The sequence below is a fragment of the Diabrotica virgifera genome, chromosome 4 (assembly GCF_917563875.1).
Source record: "Diabrotica virgifera virgifera chromosome 4, PGI_DIABVI_V3a".
Lineage (NCBI taxonomy): Eukaryota > Metazoa > Arthropoda > Insecta > Coleoptera > Chrysomelidae > Diabrotica > Diabrotica virgifera.
Window position 1 is genome coordinate 221,286,361 of NC_065446.1, and position 16,702 is coordinate 221,303,062.

Here is a 16,702-nt window from a genome sequence, read left to right on the forward strand (position 1 = left end):
TGTTTTAATTTCCTGCGAAATTTCATAAAAAAGCCCGCAAAATTTAGAATTTGAAATTCCCACGTAGCTAAAATTTGTCAATTTAGTTCCCATTCCAATCAAGAGATGGCGTTAATTCGATCCGAAAGATTAACATGGTCGTGAAACGTCTATGAGTATGTATGGTTTGTGATAAATACGTCTAAGGATGCTTCAGTGTTACGTGTTCTCTACTCTTCTTTATGGCTTGGATGCGTAAATATTAAAACAACTCCATCTGAATATTTTTTGCATTAAAACAAGGCCGCCTTTGAATTTTTATGTTACAGATGAATTCTTTTTTTTTTCTCTGATTCTGGCTTTGGTTTAGAACTAGAACCTTTAGCCACGTAATTGTATAACTTATCACTAAGTCAGGGGAGTAATGTGTAGTGTGCGTGTTGAGTAAGTGTCTTGTTACTTTGCAAAGTCGACGTCATTGTCTTTGCAAAGAGACGCTAATTGTTTCCGAACGTCTGCGGTCCCTCCGGTGAGTACCGATCCCACAAGGACAGAAATAGATGAATTCTACGAATATCATGGATTCAAAGAATGTCAAACGTGGCAGTATTAACTAAAAGGATAGGAAAGGAAACGGAAATAATAATGAACTATTAAAAGACGAAAACTTGAGTCCTTAGGACATGTGATGAGAGGGCAAAAATACTCATTATTGTAACTTATTATTCAAGGCAAAATCTGAGAAAAGCGAAATGTGGGAAGACAATGAATAGCCTGGCTTAAGGGCGTAGGCGTAAAATTTCGCGCCAATGAGTTTTAAATGAATGAATGAAATATAAATTTCTTTCGAATCCTGTGAAGTATTTTTAAAAAATTTAAACAAAGAATGAAATATTGCATTATTACCGAGGGCCGAAAAGTCCCTGGAAATTTCTATAATTTTAATTTTAATAAGTTACAAGGGTGAAAAAAAAAAAGAGAAAATTTAGTGTGATTTTTAAATTCAAATATCTAATTCAAAACATGTTTTGTTCACTCTAAGCGACTTTTGGCACTCGGTAATAATGTAATCTTTCATTATGTGTTTAAATTTTTCAAAAATACTTATAGTGCAGTTACTGAAGGTTTTCACCTCCGTTTTCGTTGAACCTAAATCGATTTTCATGAAAATTGGTGAGTAATTAGAGCATACCTTAAGGAACAAAGGTGACATGATGCCAACCTGCGCTTTTACCCTGGGGGTGGATGCCACCCCTTTCCGGGGGTGAAAATTATTTTATTAAAAATGATACCATGAATCGATAGAGGGATAAATTCTAAGTAAAATTTGTTATATAAAGTTATTAATTTAAATCAATACTTTTTCAGTTATTAAAGAGCAAAGATTTTATTTTTTCGTAAAAAAATGCTTCTCTTAAAGAGGTTTTTCATGTATAACTCAAAATCTATAAGCTTTTCAAAAAAGTTATTCTTGCCGAAATTGAAGACAATAAAAAACTGAATACAGTCCTCACTTAAACAACTAAACTAATGTTATTTCAAAGTAAGTTATGTGCAATTGAATGTATATTTTTTTCGACGAGTACTTAAATCTAAGTATTAAAGCTTAAATGACGGGAAAACGATGCGTTTTATAAAATATACCTGTAGTCCAGGAACTGAAGCTTTTCACCTCGCAATTTTTACAGAATGGATCGATTTGCTTGAAAATTTGAGAATAAGTAGTGGATAGTCCAAGGATCAAAATCTATATGATGCCGAAAGGCGTTTTTACCATGGGGGTGGTTGCCACCCCATCTCGGGGGTGGGAATTTTTTATTATATTTTGAGCTCAAAAGTTGATAAAAACATTCATTGTAAGCAAAAAATGTTCTATACATTTTTTTGATAAAATTAATAGTTTTCGATTTATTTGCTATCGAATGTGTTAGTTTTATATCTAAGAAATCAATGTTTTTCGGTATAGCTACCCATTTACAATTCACTGAATTTGTGCCGCAGAAAAATTTTTTTCAAACCATGTTTTTGGAAATTAAATAATCTACAATTTCATATTTAAACATTTTTCTGTATCTCTGATGCTAATCTTTCTATTCTGAAGAAAATGGCATTTTTTACCCAACTACAAAAATTCGTTATTTGCTTTTAACTCTAGTTTTTTAAAAATTAATCATTATAAGCTAGTCAAACTTCTAAAATCTATTAAAAATACATAAATAAAGAAGAATGAATAAGGCCAATGACGAAAAACACTGCTAACTTACATTATTATGTTTCCAATTGGATTTCTCTCTCTTTTTTTTTTGAAAAAATATATTGATTTTTTAAACGTAACTTTTTTACTTTTTATCTTAGAAAGTTTGGCGATAAAGAATTTTATAGGTTTTTATGAGATCTATAAGGCCATTAATATTAAATCCTTTTAAAATCCTCAGTCGCAAAAAGAGGTGACTTTGAAAGGGTTGGTAAAGGTGGTTTTTGCATGTTACTACAAGTTTTAATTGCCAATAGCTCACTAAATTTTTGCCGTAGGAAAAATTTTTGCAAACCATGTTCTTGGGAATTAAATAAACTATAATTTCATATTTAAACATTTTTTCGTATCTCTGACGTTAATCTTTATATTCCGAAGAAAAAGGCATTTTTTACCAAATTACAAAAATGAGTTATTCGCTTTTAACTCCATTTTATTAAAAACTAATCATTTTAAGCCGGTCAAACTTATAGAACCTATTAATAATATATAAATAAAGAAGACAAAATAAGGTCAATGACTAGTTTTAATTAGGCTGGTGATTAGGGGGTTGATTCCGATAAATTTTTTGCTGAAAAAAATAGGGACTGACATTCTTTTCATTATAAGTCACTTAATTTTTGAGCTAGAGACTTTTTTTATTTCTAAAGGTAGATATTTTTAAATACTTTAAATTAGTTTTAACAAGTTATCCTAGACAACTGCATAATTTTCCCGTCGTTTGACTTTGAATCTACAATATTTAGCATTTGACGAAGAAGAGCTAACATATAAAAAAATATAGCTCGAATACTATTGGTTTTAAAAATTTTTTTAAAAACCGGATATGTTTATTTTTTTAAAAGGTACATTTTTGTTAAGCAAAGTTCTTTTGATCAAACGAAAACTTTTTGAGTTATTAGCAGAAAACTGATTAAAAACATTGATTTTTTCGATATAAAACTAATACTTTCGATAGCGTATAAATCGAAAAGTATTGATTTTATCAAAAAAATGTATAGAACGTTTTTTGCTTAGAATAAATTTTTCTAACAACTTTTGCGTTCTAAATATAATAAAAGTTTCAACCCCCGAGATGGGGTGGCAACCACCCCCATGGTAAAAGCGCCCCTCGACATCATATAGATTTTGATCCTTGGACTATCCACTACTTATTCTCAAATTTTCAAGCAAATCGATCCATTCTGTAAAAATTGCGAGGTTTTGTTCTATTGTAAGCTTCATTACTTGGACTACTGCAAAATACTTGTCAAAGTACTTGGGAATACCTATCAAATTAGCTACAGAAGAAGTTAATAGCATCAAAATTAGGCAAGTTATTATGATGAACATAAGAAAACCCTTTCGAATTTTTTAGGAGAAAGTGAAAAATACAACATACGCCATTTCCACAAAAATTGAAATTTATAGTAGTACTTACAAGATTTTTTTTATATTAGCTTATGTAATGATTTAATGAAGGTATAATTAAAAAAATCAGCATTTTTAAAATTATCGTAATTTTCACATTTTTTTGATAATAACTCCAAAAATACTCAATATACGTAAAAAATGATATATAACCAAATTTTAGTTTTTTCTTTATCAAATATTTTACCTGTTTTACTATTTCTGTAGTGTAAAAAATAAACGAAACGTTTAAAGAAATATAGAAACGTTTAAAGCTTAAATTTGGGCTTTGAGAACCATGTAACTGGGGCCATTTAACCTTTTACTTTTAAAAATGTATGGGGTTTAAAACATTAAAATCAACGTGGCTTAATAGCCGTTGGAATTAACTTTCAAACGGTTTTTAGGCTAATCTGATGTCGTAAAAATTAACAGTTATTTAAAAAAGAACAGTAAGATTTTTTGGAAAAATTTTTAAAAGATAAATTTTGAAAAATTTTTGGAACGTAAATTTTAATGATATCAACTCTTTCGGGGCTCATTTACTAAATATTTTTAAGTACTTTGACAAATATTTAAAACGATTATGTTATAAAATTCATTATTTTCAAGTTAATTAAGCTTGAATACTTAGATTTGGGTATTTGGGTACTCACCGAAAAAAATATACATTCATTTACCTATAACTCACTTTTATTTAATGTTAAAAGGTTTTTCTCGTAAGGAGTTTATTTAATTTTTTATTAGCATAAATTTTGGTAATAATAACTTTCTTGCAAAAAATTATAGTTTTTGAGTTATTGATGAATAATCGGGTAAAAACATGTATTTTTCTTACGAAAAATTCAAATCTTTGATCTTTAATAACTCAAAACATTTTGGTAGGGGAGCCCAAGCGGCGATTTTTGCAGTTACTCGAGCGCGTCAGATTATCATATGGGGAGAAACCTGGTACCCTGCATATGTACCTCTACCATACATTGGCTCTAAACACAGGGGAGTTCGTTAAGGGGGGCCCGAAAAAAAAATATATCCTTAAAAAAACTCGAAATTGTCAGATTAAGATAAGGTAAGTTAATTACATGCAAAAGAGTGTATATTTAAAAAATCTGACGATTTGAGCCGGGCGTAAGGAAATGGGCGAGTCCCAAAATTTCACGAGAAAAAACCGAATATTTCGCGAAATGAATGACAGATCGAAGAACTAAAAATATGTGCTCAGTATTTTTTAAAAATCTATCGAATGATACCAAACACGACTTCCCACGGAGAGTGGTGGGGGGTAAATTTAATATTTTAAATACGACTCCCGCGATATTTCGCGATTTGAACATCAGATCGAAAAACTGTAAAATACACTTATTTAATATTTTTAAAAAATCTATCGAATGGCACCAAACACGACCCCCCACGAAGGTGGGGTGGGGGATACTTTAAAATCTTAAATAGGAGCCCCCATTTTTTATTGCAGATTTGGATTACTTACGAAAAAATAAGTAACTTTTATTCGAAACATTCTTTCGAATTATGCATAGATGGCGTTATAACCGGAAAAAACGATTGTTGGAAATGGAAAATTAAATTAAAAAATGGCAAGCGCCCACTAAAATGGAAAATGTTATTTAAATTTTTTTGGTTTTAGGACCTACTCTTTACAACCCAATAGGTCTCCAAAGCGCTCGAGTGACTGCACATTTAGTATACTTTGCTCCCTTACTATTTTGTTTCATTTTAATAATTTTATATAACAAATTTTGCTTAGAATTTTCCCGTCTATCGAGCTATGGGGATATTTTTAATAAATAAAGTAATTTTCACCCCCGAGAAGGGGTGGCATCCACCCCTAGGGTAAAATCGCAAGTTGGCACCATGTCACCTTTGTTTCTTTGTGATATCCTCTAACCACTCATCAATTTTCATGCAAATCGATGGAGGTTCAACTAAATCGGAGGTAACAGCTCATATCCACTTTCAGTGACTGCACTATATAAGTTTTCTGCGCATTCGAAAAAAATGAATGCATTTAAAACACATAAGCGCGAAATTTTGCGCCTACTCCCTTAAGAACTTAAGGGAATGGTTCTAATGCAGTAGTGCAGAGCTATGTAGAGCGGCAGTCAACAGGATCCCCATTGTCATCATGATTTCCAACCTTCGATAGAAGATGGAAGTTAAAGAAGAAGAATTACCCTATATGGAGTGAAAAAGACAACAACAATACGAAATAAAATACGAACAGTTGAATTGGAGTTTATGAGAAGACGTCTACAAATCACCAAAGAGCATAGAATAAGAACAGAGGAAATACGAAAGAGAATGGAAGTAGAATGCTCAGTTACCAAAACGTTGAAAACAGAGCTCTGCAATGATACGTGCATGTACATACACTAAGAATCAAAATTAACGCACCACCTTAAAAATGGGACATTTTTGATGTCTCGTATGTCCTAAACCTGCTGACCGATTTGAGTGATTTTTTAGTATATTATAGCCTTATTTTTTAAGAATATCGATGTAATAATATTATTGCTAAACAGGTAAGTCTCATTATATACCGGGTGTAACAATGATAGTGTGTTTTTGCCTCAAAGTTTGGAACACCATGTGGAATATTCTAGCGTATATAAAATATTGAAATTAAAACTCAACTGTAGCCTTAGGCTTTCTTAACATTTTGATTTTCGACTCATTCGCTTATGTGTGACAATAAAAAGTTAGGTACTTTAACAACTAGCCATGTTATTCATTGATAGAGGGTGTTTCTAAAGTGCGACAAACTTTAAGCGGTAATTCTGCATGAAAAAATAATGACCGTTTGCTTTATTAACATATGTCCACAAATCCTTCGTTTCCGAGATGCGGAATGTTGAAATTTTTCTTACAAACTGAAGATTTATTTATTGGTCCAAAACCGGTTGAGATATGCAAATGAAATTTGGTAGGTTTTAAGAAGTAATTATTGCGCATTTTTTGACATACAATTAAGAATTTTATACTCACCATTGGCGTACATACGGGTATAAACATTTTAGGTACATCCCGTATGCACGCCAATGGTTAATATAAAATTCTTAATTGTATGTCAAAAAATGAGCAATAACTGCCTCTTAAAACCTACCAAATTTCATTTGCATAACTCAACCGATTTTAGAGCAATAAATAAATCGTCAGTTTGTAAGAAAAAATTCAACATCCCGTATCTCGGAAACGAAGCATTTGTGGACATATGCTCATAAAGCAAACGATAATTATTTTTTCATACATAATTACCCCTTAAAGTTTGTCGCACTTATTTAGAAACACCCTGTATGAATGAATAACATGGCTAGTTGTTAAAGTACCTAACTTTTTTATTATCACACATAAGCGAATGTTTAGGGAATACGAGACATAAAAATGTCCCATTTTTTAGATGGTGCGTTCATTTTGATGCTTAGTGTACAAAGAATGCCAGAGTAGCCAGAGCAAAGTGGACGAAAAGATTACCGGACTAGGACCCATCGGGAAGAAGACGGAGAGAAGAACCTGCTAAGTATGAGATGGAAAACTTGCTATGAGAGATAGAGATTGTGACTGGGAGAATAGACTGCTGTGGAGGACTAAAACGACGAACTATAATGGGAAAAAGCCGAAGAAGAAGAAGAAGAAGAAGAAGAAGAAGAAAAGAAGATATGCACTTATTCGTCTTCTACTCTGGTCAATAGATATTCAGAATAACCGATAGTAGCAAAATCAGATGCGTCAGATTATTCATCCCCAGAGGGTATTTCAACCTAGGATTTTATATTTGTATCCTAGCCTGGCTTTTCCTAATTTATATAATATATCCACAAATCGTTTTTTATTGTTGGCCTTAATATAATATTTGATCATTCTTCTTTTTGTATATTCCATCATATATTGTGTAACTACGTTTTATTTTTGTGACACTTCTATGTGTGTTTGGGTTTAAAATATTTTCTCATTTTCTTCACACAAACAATTAATACAGGTGAATGTTTGTGTTTTAGTTTTTCGTGTTAGACTACGTTGATTACAGCCTTCTGTAGTTCAACTGTCTTCAGATCATTGAAATGTTTTTCATTTTTGGTCGATTTTTCTTTTTTATTTGGTTATTTATGTCTACAATTTATCAGTTTGGACTAAGTAGCTCTTTTATTGATAATTTGGTCTAGCCAAATTTATAAACTTAAAGAGATTTGATTAAATACAGTAATTACTTACCTAATTCATTTGAAAAAGCATCGTCACCATAAACACTTGAACAAAAACAATTATTTAAAACACAAAGTATTAAGGATACACATAGCAACATTTTGGTTACAATAACACGATAAGCGTGTGCCGTCAAACAATTTGCTTATGCATGAATTTTTGAAAATAAATGAAAATAAAAGATCATTACTATTTGACCATTAACTTAGTTGGCTGATAATGACATTGTGATAACTGAGGTCAATTAGTGAGTTCAGGGACGGGTAAGGCCATTTCTTAAAAGTTAAAATACTGTGAAACATACACTAAGCAGCAAATACACACCACCTTAAAAATGTGACATTTTTGATGTCTTGTCATTTTCGAGCTACGTACGATGGTCTTTTGATATCTGATAACTAGACTTAGGCAAATATGCAAATAAAAAAGTATGAAATATGCGCATAAATATGCAGTATTTTATGCAAAAATATGCAGTATTATATGCAAAATATGCATATTTATCTAGAAAATATGCATGTAATAAATAGCTATTTGTATAACAAGGGAGGAAAGTGCTTCTTTTCCTCCCGAGAATGAAGTTTACTGCCCGACGCGTAGCGGAGGGCAGTAATCATTCAAGGGAGGAAAAGGCACTTTACTCCCATGTTATACATATGGTTTTTCCACCTTCCTCAAATAACAAGTCATTTTATCATTTTTACTTAATTTATTTATGTAACTAACCAACAAAATTTATTAGAACTTAAACTAGCAAGTAGGTACAATATAACTGTCAACTGTCAAATATAAGTCAAATTATTAATGTAAACATTGTTAAATCAGAATAACAATTTACTGTTTTTCACCATTCTGCAAAATACAGAGTGTTTTTAAATAAACGTTAAAATGTATAGATACTTACGTAATAGAAAATAGATATTGTACAGGGCGTCAATAAGTTATATTTCATGAATGAAATACCATGACGTCACTTTTACTTTTCCTCCCTAGGGAGGAAAAGTACAACTTTGCTCCCTACAATCAGGTCCGAAAAAGTATACTTTCGGTAGAGGTAGGTGGAAAAAATATTTACAATATTTTTTTATTTACAAAATACTTACAATATTATAAATACATAACATATACACTTATTTTAACATATAAATATTATTTTGAATTGTGGTAACAATAGATTATCAAATGATGTTCAAAATTTTCTAATAAAAACTTATGGCTTCTATCTGAATAAATATATGTATTTGTAAATAGAAAAATGTTTTCGACATCAAGTGATGTAACTGGGGCATTTTTCAAATTTACTATAATAGATGGTTCTAAATTAAGTGGTTCGGAAAATGTCCCAGCTAGTACTTGAACCACTTCAGAAAGAACCTGGTAACCACTATTTTTTCCATGGTTACTTTAAATTTTTGAAAAATTTCCTTTCCAATAGCACCTTTAACGTTTTGACACAATGACTCAAATTCTTTTATTAAAACTGTACTCTCTAACAATGATAATTTGGAGGTTTCTTATTGAGTTATAGTTTTCTGGATAGAACTATAATTTGATTTTATGAATGACAGTTGCTGTTGCAGGATGTTATTTTAGAAGGCTTGATTACTTTCAATAAAGATTGGCAACTATTATCCGTTAAAAGGTTAATTATTTTTTTTAAATCAACAAAATGATCAGCATAGAAATTAGCTGCTTCCAACCATGTTCCCCAACGTGTTAAAATGGGTTGCGGTGGCAGTGGAATAGCAGGAAGCATATCTCTGTAACATTGTATTCTTACAGGTGATTTCAGGAATACCTTTTTGACGCTCGCTAACAACTGTTAAATAGTGGAAATTTTTTTCTTACTTCCTCCGCAACTCTGTTTATTCCATGCGCTAAACAAGTGACATGTATTAAGTTTGGATAAAATATTTTTAAATTTTATCCTGCTTTCACCATATATGATGCGGCATCAGATAAAATAAGCAATAATTTATTATTAGGCACAGCAGCAGGAAGAAAAAAGTTTGCTAATGGTTCTTGTAGAAACCGTGATATTGTTAGAGCGTTGGTTTTTTCCACTTGCTTACAGGAAATTAAATACGATTTTGGAAAGGTTTCATCGCTAAGTACACCAATCAATAAGTGTACAATGTATCTTCCTGACGAGTCAGCGGTCTCGTCCACACATAATATGTAAAAGTAATTGTTACCTATTTCGGTTTTATGTTGTGGATAACTAAGGAGTATAACAAATTGACATTATTTCTCTTTAGAGTTCGTTCACTGGGAATGTTTTGTTTGCAATATTTTTTTTTAAAAAGAACTAAGTTTTCATCAGATAATTTTGAAACCGGTATATTAGAAGATACTTATGCACGACAGAAGTCTTCGTTAAAAGTTTCTTGTTCGGTTTGTTTTTTGGAACTTAACTGAAAGCACTTAGACACTGAAGGTTGATATTTTTCACCGGATGTGGTTTTTACTTTTTTAGCTAAATGTTTCGCGGTTCTGACATGCTGATCTATTTGAAATTTTTTTCAGATGAAATATATAAAAGAATATAAATATTCTATAGTTGTACCCATTTTTAAAATCTAAGATTGTAGAAATAAACTAAAAATGAACCGTTTTTGCATAAAAATTAAAATATTTAAATTAAATAGAATAAAAATCGGTGTAGTAAGTAATCTTAAAAATGTCAAGAAATGACTGTGCAAGAAGGAAGAACCCCCAAATATTTACAAGGGGCTCTTGGTCTTTTCTGTTTACATTTAAAGAAAAAATACTGTGAGCATAAATTAAAAGCACTTAATTAATTAAGTCCAATATATGATATGTTTTTGTTCTTAGCAAAATTAAAGCAAACTATGCTATTGTTAGAAAAAAAATGTTAGCGACCTCTCAGTAGACTATTGAATGATTTGAAATTTAAATAGGTATCCTATTTTTTATCGCAAGTAGTTTAAAAAATGCTTGAAAAAAGAAAAAATACATCGATTTATTGCGAACTAGCCTTGTATCGGTACTTTTCTTAAACATAATCTTCAATTTTAAAATCTTTGTTTGTACCACCGTGTAAATTTTTAAAATAAAATAAAAAATAATACGTATATACTTACGGTTTTGCCACAATATGAGCAATAAACTTTATCCATATCCATAGATATATGACCTCTTTGTAAGGTTTTATCCAAGTTGAAACATTGCTATTTTCGGCATTTTCAAAACACAATAATTATTCAAAATGAAATACACGTTGTTTACGCCTCCAATTTTACAACAAAAGTGAAACCAAGTGAAACTGACCGCCAAAATAAACATTTTTACCTTTTTATAGAGACATAAACTGGCAAACACAAACCCTTAATTCCAGGACAAAACGTGACAAAACTATAAGCCGCTGTCTTTTATTAGTTACTATACCAAGAATTTTAATACCAAGTGATTATAAAACAAAATTAAATATTGGCATTTTCATGCTATCTGTAAGTTTGAATATAAAAATATATAGCTAACACCAATTTTTCAAATTATATGCACTGAACAACCTCCCTTCGTTGGCTCAGTGTAGATGGTCTTTAAGTTGTGATGGAAACACCAAATAATAGTAGCAGAGTTTATTGATGAGACTTACTACACTATGGATGTTGACCCGGGGTACTTTGAGTAGAGACTTAAATGATGATCGTTGAAGACAATCACTCGCGTTAATGAATTAATAATAATTGAATTTCTAGACAAGAGATCTTAGTTTTATATAAGTTTAAATTGGGTCAATGTAAACACGGGCCCCGCGTGATTTTGTGTATCTAATTAAGGTAAATTGTTTATCTTATGTCAGCAACTTTTGGCTGATGTCCAAATTATATTATTGATAATTGACCAAATGTGTATGTAATTTAATTAATTACGTGTGTGTGTTTAATAACAAATAAATGCATTCGATCTACTGGGTGATAAAATGATACTGTCCAATTTCGGATATGAATACTGAATATTTGATATTGGACATACTGCGGAATCGGGCAAAAACTGGCCCAAGTGTCAATACTCAAAGTTTACATATAAGTATTACATAAAATAGTCAAATTCAAACATGTTAATAAATAAATAGTTTAAGAATAATCAACAATCTTCCAACCGTACTCTAGCTATCAATGTCCGACTCTATCTCTAGATTAAAATTAGGGCAATTGGATGAAAATGTGGAGAGTGGGATGTCGGCCTTTGAAGTCGACGGTACATTGTTATGCCGATTACTACTTAATACAGGTACTTCCTGTTCGTTAGTCTGAGTATATGGATTCCCTGAACGACATAGTCGTACAACAGGACGGTATTTCCATAACGTGAGTATCCCAATTATTACCATTATAGTGATGGTCCCGGTGGCTACAAAATAATGCCAATTAGATTCTGGAATCGATTGCCACTGCGTATGCGTCATTTCTTGTTCTAGACTGTCCTCCTCAAGTAACGCGTGACGTAGCTCTCCTCCTGGTATGTCCAGGTAGGTGTTTAGAGGCATGTTAAACCTGCGGGGTGTCCTCGCCACCAATTGGGCCACGGGAGTGATTGGCGCCTTCAGGTAGCTTGTTACCGCTCTCTCCATCCCACTGCTAGTGGGGAGTAATGTAATATTTTTCGTTTGGGCGATACATTTGGGTCAAAGTTTCAGGAATGTGACTCGTTCCAGTACTCTTTCGCTCCGATTTCCATCGCAAATAATGGATATGTGTATCGTGACTGGCGTGATAACGAGCCAGAGGTTGGGGGTACCCATCTTACTCCATTGAGCTGTCTGTATTGTCCTGGCTACCACTGGACATGTGCTATTCTTAGATCGCTCATAAATTTCTTCAAGTATGCAGTTTGGTTGGGTATCCATGTTCCTTATAGCCGTTGGTGAGCACGCTATCTGCGTCTTTGTCAACAGTAAACATCTTTCCCTATTTTCTGCGGTCAATTCGAAGTAGTGCAGTGTGTTATAATCTACGACCAATAGATTCCTTGGGGCGACAAATGTGCGCAACACCGACCCCTCAACGTTAAGTGGTATGGCCGTGACTTTCAGCATGCTGTACTTAATTTTCCCTGTCACTATGAAATAGCCGATGACTGTTATATATCTGTCGTCATGACTGACTTCTGTTTCTATAATGGGCTGTCGTCGTATTTCGACCCCTTGTGGCAGTATCTGCCCTGCTGTCTCTATCAATTTGGTTATCTCACCCGGTTTCACTATATCAATGAAGTGTCCGTGGTTATAGTGAAGGTTTAATATTCCCTCGTAAAATTGAGTATATTCGTTTATGAATTCCATAACTTGCAACGCTATCGTTTGTATTCGCAACGTGCTATATTCGGTTTCTAGTCTCTGTGCTATGTCTTCTACTTCGTTAACTCCTTTAGATATTTCTTGTAGGCCTGTGATTAGTGCTTTGTTAAACTTGTTCATTTGCTCGTTTATCCTGTTCTCTGTGTGATTGATTGATGTTATTGTTTCTAACATTATCTTCGCTTGATGCTGTGATCCCTTTATTAGCTCCTTTTGGTTATTGTCTAATGCTTCAATGTTACTGTAGGCTTCGTCATTGACTCCAAATACTGAGGTTAATATTGTTCCTAATATTCCTCTTCTTTTCCTTGCTTTTATTTCTACTGTCAACCCCTCGCTTACTGATTCCGCCTTTCTTTGTCCTTCCTCTAACTTCCCTATTATATCCTTACAATTCACGATTTTTATATCCTAACACAGTTCTCGTACTCCTTGTATCATATTTCCTATTAGTTGGTGCTCTGTTCGAATTCTTCCCTTTTCTAGTAACACCTTTATTCGAAATGTTCCCCGGTCTATAACGACCTCTCCAAGATCTTCTGTGAAAAATCCTGGTTCCGGATTATATATTTTATACGGTTCTGCGTTTATGGGTTTTAACATCGTTAAGAACATTATAGCTACTAGTATTTTCTTCCATCTTAGTGCTGATGCCTTCTTCGGCTTTTCCTGTTTCTCTTCTTCCAGTCGTATTAGTTTATGTATGGGTCTTTTTGTCAGTTTCCCGTTCGCCTTTCTCACTGTTACGACTCTGGTTAGTCCCTCCGCTCCAGGGTGTGTTTCTGTTACCCTCGCTAATGGCCATCTGCCTGGAGGTGTATCTTCTTCTTTTATTATAACTATTTCTTCTTCTTTTATGTTAGAGTGCGCCTTATGCCATCTATTTCTCTGTTGTAATTGGTGCAGGTATTCCTGTTTCCAAATTTTCCAGAAGTCTCTTTTTATTTTCTCCAATAATCTCCACCTCGTCGGCATCTTCAAATAAGTCGTAAGCTCTTCTTCCCGATTTGGTGATATAATTTCTCTCCCTATAAGGAAGTGAGCTGGTGTCAGGGCTATTTTCCCTTCAGGGTCTTCTGATGACCCACATAATGGTCTCGAGTTCATACATGCTTCTATTTGTGTCAGCACCGTACTCAATTCTTCATATGTTAGAACTGTTTCCCCGATGATTCTTTTCAAGTGATATTTCATTATCCGCACTGCGCTCTATCCATAGGTCGCTGGTTCATATCCGGCTCGAAGGACCATGAACAACCTCCCTTCGTTGGCTCAGTGTAGATGGTCTTTAAGTTGTGATGGAAACACCAAATAATAGTAGCAGAGTTTATTGATGAGACTTACACTATGGATGTTGACCCGGGGTACTTTGAGTAGAGACTTAAATGATGATCGTTGAAGACAATCACTCGCGTTAATGAATTAATAATAATTGAATTTCTAGACAAGAGATCTTAGTTTTATATAAGTTTAAATTGGGTCAATGTAAACACGGGCCCCGCGTGATTTTGTGTATCTAATTAAGGTAAATTGTTTATCTTATGTCAGCAACTTTTGGCTGATGTCCAAATTATATTATTGATAATTGACCAAATGTGTATGTAATTTAATAATTACGTGTGTGTGTTTAATAACAAATAAATGCATTCGATCTACTGGGTGATAAAATGATACTGTCCAATTTCGGATATGAATACTGAATATTTGATATTGGACATACTGCGGAATCGGGCAAAAACTGGCCCAAGTGTCAATACTCAAAGTTTACATATAAGTATTACATAAAATAGTCAAATTCAAACATGTTAATAAATAAATAGTTTAAGAATAATCAACAATCTTCCAACCGTACTCTAGCTATCAATGTCCGACTCTATCTCTAGATTAAAATTAGGGCAATTGGATGAAAATGTGGAGAGTGGGATGTCGGCCTTTGAAGTCGACGGTACATTGTTATGCCGATTACTACTTAATACAGGTACTTCCTGTTCGTTAGTCTGAGTATGTGGATTCCCTGAACGACATAGTCGTACAACAGGACGGTATTTCCATAACGTGAGTATCCCAATTATTACCATTATAGTGATGGTCCCGGTGGCTACAAAATAATGCCAATTAGATTCTGGAATCGATTGCCACTGCGTATGCGTCATTTCTTGTTCTAGACTGTCCTCCTCAAGTAACGCGTGACGTAGCTCTCCTCCTGGTATGTCCAGGTAGGTGTTTAGAGGCATGTTAAACCTGCGGGGTGTCCTCGCCACCAATTGGGCCACGGGAGTGATTGGCGCCTTCAGGTAGCTCGTTACCGCTCTCTCCATCCCACTGCTAGTGGGGAGTAATGTAATATTTTTCGTTTGGGCGATACATTTGGGTCAAAGTTTCAGGAATGTGACTCGTTCCAGTACTCTTTCGCTCCGATTTCCATCGCAAATAATGGATATGTGTATCGTGACTGGCGTGATAACGAGCCAGAGGTTGGGGGTACCCATCTTACTCCATTGAGCTGTCTGTATTGTCCTGGCTACCACTGGACATGTGCTATTCTTAGATCGCTCATAAATTTCTTCAAGTATGCAGTTTGGTTGGGTATCCATGTTCCTTATAGCCGTTGGTGAGCACGCTATCTGCGTCTTTGTCAACAGTAAACATCTTTCCCTATTTTCTGCGGTCAATTCGAAGTAGTGCAGTGTGTTATAATCTACGACCAGTAGATTCCTTGGGGCGACAAATGTGCGCAACACCGACCCCTCAACGTTAAGTGGTATGGCCGTGACTTTCAGCATGCTGTACTTAATTTTCCCTGTCACTATGAAATAGCCGATGACTGTTATATATCTGTCGTCATGACTGACTTCTGTTTTTATAATGGGCTGTCGTCGTATTTCGACCCCTTGTGGCAGTATCTGCCCTGCTTTCTCTATCAATTTGGTTATCTCACCCGGTTTCACTATATCAATTTCCGTGGTTATAGTGAAGGTTTAATATTCCCTCGTAAAATTGAGTATATTCGTTTATGAATTCCATAACTTGCAACGCTATCGTTTGTATTCGCAACGTGCTATATTCGGTTTCTAGTCTCTGTGCTATGTCTTCTACTTCGTTAAGTCCTTTAGATATTTCTTGTAGGCCTGTGATTAGTGCTTTGTTAAACTTGTTCATTTGCTCGTTTATCCTGTTCTCTGTGTGATTGATTGATGTTATTGTTTCTAACATTATCTTCGCTTGATGCTGTGATCCCTTTATTAGCTCCTTTTGGTTATTGTCTAATGCTTCAATGTTACTGTAGGCTTCGTCATTTACTCCAAATACTGAGGTTAATATTGTTCCTAATATTCATCTTCTTTCCCTTGCTTTTATTTCTACTGTCAACCCCTCGCTTACTGATTCCGCCTTTCTTTGTCCTTCCTCTAACTTCCCTATTATATCCTTACAATTCACGATTTTTATATCCTAACACAGTTCTCGTACTCCTTGTATCATATTTCCTATTAGTTGGTGCTCTGTTCGAATTCTTCCCTTTTCTAGTAACACCTTTATTCGAA

The 16,702-nt window shown here is 33.7% G+C and overlaps 1 protein-coding gene across 1 annotated transcript in view; it reads right to left on the reverse strand.

Annotated features, from left to right (window-relative positions):
- Positions 1-8,100, reverse strand: part of LOC114326405 (UMP-CMP kinase 2, mitochondrial) — a 117,431-nt gene extending 109,331 nt beyond the window's left edge. The window contains exon 1 of the mRNA XM_050649870.1: positions 7,847-8,100. Within this exon, the coding sequence (XP_050505827.1) occupies positions 7,847-7,937 (91 nt within the window). The 5' untranslated portion in view covers positions 7,938-8,100. The remainder of the gene's footprint in view (positions 1-7,846) is intronic.
- Positions 8,101-16,702: the final 8,602 nt, after the last annotated feature.